We start from the raw sequence: 4662 nt of genomic DNA on the forward strand, positions 1-4662 counted from the left end.
AATGAAAACCTAAATGTAAGATGAACTGTAGAAAATAGTAGCTTCTTTTATGAAGTTGACAAAAACAAAAACAAAAACAAAACCCTCCTGTATGGTTTTATTTGAAAATAGCCGCAAAATCAGTAAATAGATATACTATTTGCAATTTTAACATAAAATATTTTCAAGATGTAATTAGTAGTTAGTTGTGATAACCACGTGTTATGACGCTGCATTACGGTAGGGCGTAAAGTGAGTTTGGGCCCATTTATATTTATCAGTTTCTGGTGAGCATCTTATGAACTGTCAGGCAAATGTGCCAAATGATCACAGCTGGTTTTTGTTTTTGTTTTGTTTTTTTCCTCTCCAGGTACCTTCACTCAAATAACATGGTTGTGGTTCCAGAAGGTAAATGCTCTTGCTATTTTCATTCGAATATACTTTATAAACTTGGCTGATAGGTAGAACGCTCTGTCTCCTTAAGTCTACTTTTGCTTCGTATATTAGGAAAGTTTTAAGAAATTATTTTATTCAATTTCATTTTTTCATTCATTTATTTTAATTTGACCAGAGAGACATAGAAAGAGGAAAGTGAGAAAGTAAGCCACCAAGTCCGGGACTCGAACCATGGTCGGCCATGTGAGAGTGTCCAGCACCTTAACCACCATGCCACTTGCTGGTCCCCAGGAAATTTTTTTTTTTTAAGAGATTTTTGCTAGAGGGCATGTGCACTCACCAGAGGGACACAGAGACAGAAAGCAAGAAATCACCCCGTAGAGGGATGGCCACGCTGCAATCCCTTGTCCTCCTTTCTCCTCTCAGGATTTTGGGCACGCACACACAGTGTGAGTTTTAAGCCACTGGGTCCAGGACTCAAACCATGTTTGACTATGTGGGAGTCCAGCAACATAACCATTATGCCATCTGCTGGTCTCTTTTTTTAGATTTTTGTCAGAGGGTATGTCTATTCTCTGGAGAGAGACAGAGAGGGAAAGTGAGAAATCATCCTCCAGGGGGATAGTCATGCCACAGTCCCTTCTCCTCCATTCTTCTCTCAGATTTTGGGAACACACACGCACACACACACACACACACCCAGCATGGTTTTCAAGCTGCCGTGTCCAGGACTTGAACCGTGCTGTCGGCCATGTGAAAATCAGTGCCTTAACCATCACGCCACATATTGGCCCGGGAATTTTAATCTAGGACATCTTTTACTTACTAGCTTTGAAACGGATTCCCCTTAATAAGTCTAGTAAAGAATTCTGATTCAATAAATAATGAGTCTAAAATGGTTATGATGATTAAATTATTAGTAGGTAAATTGCTGTTAGGTAAAAAATAGAATAAGTTCTAAATTTAGCAAATCCAGTTAAGAATTTTGGTTAGAGGCTCAGTGGTTGTAGGGTACACTGGTTTATGCTGCTACTGGGCAGACTGAAGCCACTGGGCAGACCCAGGTTTGAGCCCCGGTCCACCCTAAAACATGGTACAGTTGGCGTGACTATAGCCCTAGCTACTAAAGAGACCAAGAGGATCATAATGGAGTGAGTTCCTGTTTAAAAAAACAAACAAACAAGGCTAGCAGGTGGCATGGTGGTTAAGGCAGTGGAATCCCACATGGATGACCATGGTTCAAGTCCTGGACCTGGTGGCTTGCTTTCTCACTTTCTCTCTGTCTCTCTCTCTGGTGAGTCCATGTGCTCTGTAGCAAAAACAAAACAAAACAAAACAAAAAAGATGATAAATAAAAATAAATAATTATTTAAAGCAAACAAGACAGACCTTATCTCATTTTTGAATTATTTATTTAATCAAGCAATTTTTTATATTGTTGTAATGCTTTTATTCATGTACTTTCTAAGGTTATTCTATTTTTATCTCAAGATAGAAGTTTTTATTATTTCCATAAAACTTAGTTTGAGCTCTCTTTTGACTACTTTGTGAAGAATCGAGGTATGAATGTGAAGTTACTGAAATATCAGAACTTTGGGAGCCAGCAGGTGACATGGTGGTTAAGGTGCTGCACTCCCACATGGCTGACCATGGTTCGAGTCCAGCTTGAAACTCACGCTGGGCATGCGTGCATGTGTGCCCAAAATTCAGAGAGGAGAATAAAGGAGAAGTGATTGTGATGTGGCCATCCCCTCTGAGGAGTGATTTCTCATTCTCTGTCTCTCTGGCTTTCTGATGAGCCCATGTGCCCTATGGCAAAAATCTCTCAAAAGAAAAGAGAAAAGAAAAGAAAAGAAAATTCCATAATTTTGAATACTTGCATGAACTATTTGGTTGTAACACTGGGGTCAAATTCATTTTGCCTTACCCCTTCTTTTCTCTTGGAAGCTATTGGGTCCCTCGTCAAACTCCAGTGTTTGGATCTCAGTGACAACGCCTTAGAGATCGTGTGCCCTGAAATCGGTCGTCTGAGAGCTTTACGACACCTCCGATTAGCAAATAACCACCTGCAGTTCCTCCCTCCAGGTAACCGTGGTCTGCAGCCCAGAGCAGCACCTTCTGTCCTAGCAGTGTGCTTTGACCATGCTTCTCTGTGTGTCTAGGTAGCCGGTGGTGGTCGTATTTGGGTATTTGATTGTGCGTGTGTTTGAAGATGCATGCAAAGATGGTGGATGACATATAACTAAAGGCCTCTCTCTGGATACACATGAAAGGTAGCATTTACATTTAATTTTATTGATTTATTTTTAAAGAATGATTCCATTTAATTTTAGCTATTCATTCATCCACTTTAATTTGACCAGAGAGAGGCAGAGAGAGGGAAAGTGAGAAAGCAAGCCACCAGGTCCAGGACTCGAACCGTGGTCGACCATGTGGGAGTGTCCAGTGCCTTAACCACCACGCCACCTGCTGGTCCCGGATTTATATTTTAGACAGGATTACAGTCGCAAAAGGCTTGTGTTATGTTCAATACCCCTTCTGATCGCTGCCCTGGTGCAAAGTACAGAGAGTTAATTCAGTTTGAATTTCACAGAAGAGAATGTAGGTGAACTTTGCACGGTAAAATTATTTTAGTATCCAAATACCTACGGTATTTTTGCTCCTTCATGAGAGAACAGAGGAATAACTTGGGTGTAATAAGGTTGCAAACTAGAATGTTACACGGGAGACCTTTGTTTTAGGGAGGTTTTTGCTATAGGACGTGTGTGCTCGCCAGAAAGACAGAGACAGACAGAAAGCGAGAAATCACCCCCAGAAGGGATGGCCATGCCACCATCCCTTCTCCTCCATTCTCCTCTCGGGATCTTGGGCACGCACGCACATGTGCCCGGTGTGAGTTTAAGCCACCAGGTCTGGGACTTGAATTGCAGTCGACTACATGGGAGTTCAGCAACATAGCCATTATGCCAACTCCAGGTCCAAGGAGACCTTTTTTAAGCGAGAAATCACCCCCAGAAGGGATGGCCATGCCACCATCCCTTCTCCTCCATTCTCCTCTCGGGATCTTGGGCACGCACGCACATGTGCCCGGTGTGAGTTTAAGCCACCAGGTCTGGGACTTGAATTGCAGTCGACTACATGGGAGTTCAGCAACATAGCCATTATGCCAACTCCAGGTCCAAGGAGACCTTTTTTAAAAAGTGTGAGTTCAGCAACATAGCCATTACGCCAACTCCAGGTCCAAGGAGACCTTTTTAAAAAAGTGTTATTTATTTTATTTTATTTATTTGTTATTAGTATTATTTTAATTTGCTTGAGGGCATGTGTGCTCACCAGAGAGAGACAGAGAGAGAGGAGGAAAGTGAGAAAGCAAGTTGCCAGGTCCAGGACTTGAACCGTGCTAAGCCAGGTGGGAGTCCAGCGCCTTTACCCACCACGCCGCCTGCTAGCCCCAGCATGGTTGACATTTGAGTCCTAGGGTTGGATCGTTAGTTTTGGCTTCCAGACGCCTTCCTAGACGGGACCATCCTGAAATCCTGCATTCTCTTGAAAGCAGTCATGAAACCCTTTGACTTTCCTGAGAGGGGCACCCAGAACTCTGCCATGAACTCTCACATTTGAGATTGCCAGTGTCCTTTATAATTTCCCATGGACATAACAAAGATAAAGGGGCATGGTGGTTAAGGTGTTGGTTAGGGTGTCTGGACCCCAGTTGGCCGACTGTGCTGCTCAAGTCCCTAACCCGGCAGCATGGAAAACACGCTGGGGGCGTATGCGTGCGTGTCCAAAATCCCCAGAGGAGAATGAAAAAGAAGGGATTGCAGCGTGGCCATCCACCTTGGGGGAAAGGGGTGCTGCCTTATTTTCTCTTTCTCTTTTCTCTCTCTCTGGTGAGAGCATGATGTGCACTGCAGCAAATTAAAAGAAGGCAGGCAGGCAGGAGTATGATTCAGAAAAGAAGAAAAAAAAGTGTCCCAACGGGAGTCCTGCTGCCCAGAAGGCTGAAACCATGTGGGAGACCTGGGTTCAATTCCTGGCCCACCCTAAAGTTGGTGGTGAGGCGCAGGCCTCTGGTCCCAGCTACCCTGGAGACTGGAGAGTGTCTAACACAGTGTAATCGCTACTAATCCACAGGATGTTCGGCTTTGGGTGTTAGCCTTGGGGGAAAGGGGTGCTGCCTTATTTTCTCTTTCTCTTTTCTCTCTCTCTGGTGAGAGCATGATGTGCACTGCAGCAAATTAAAAGAAGGCAGGCAGGCAGGAGTATGATTCAGAAAAGAAGAAAAAA

General features: G+C 43.7%; 1 protein-coding gene across 1 annotated transcript in view; it reads left to right on the top strand.

The window, feature by feature from the left end:
• Nucleotides 1-349: 349 nt before the first annotated feature.
• Nucleotides 350-4662, top strand: part of LRRC28 (leucine rich repeat containing 28) — a gene marked incomplete at its 5' end in the record, with an annotated part of 51683 nt that continues 47370 nt past the window's right edge. The window contains 2 exon segments of the mRNA XM_006159497.2: nucleotides 350-387; nucleotides 2323-2460. Of these exon segments, the coding sequence (XP_006159559.2) occupies nucleotides 350-387; nucleotides 2323-2460 (176 nt within the window).

This window comes from Tupaia chinensis, unplaced genomic scaffold, assembly GCF_000334495.1.
Source record: "Tupaia chinensis unplaced genomic scaffold, TupChi_1.0 Scaffold000632_1, whole genome shotgun sequence".
NCBI lineage: Eukaryota > Metazoa > Chordata > Mammalia > Scandentia > Tupaiidae > Tupaia > Tupaia belangeri.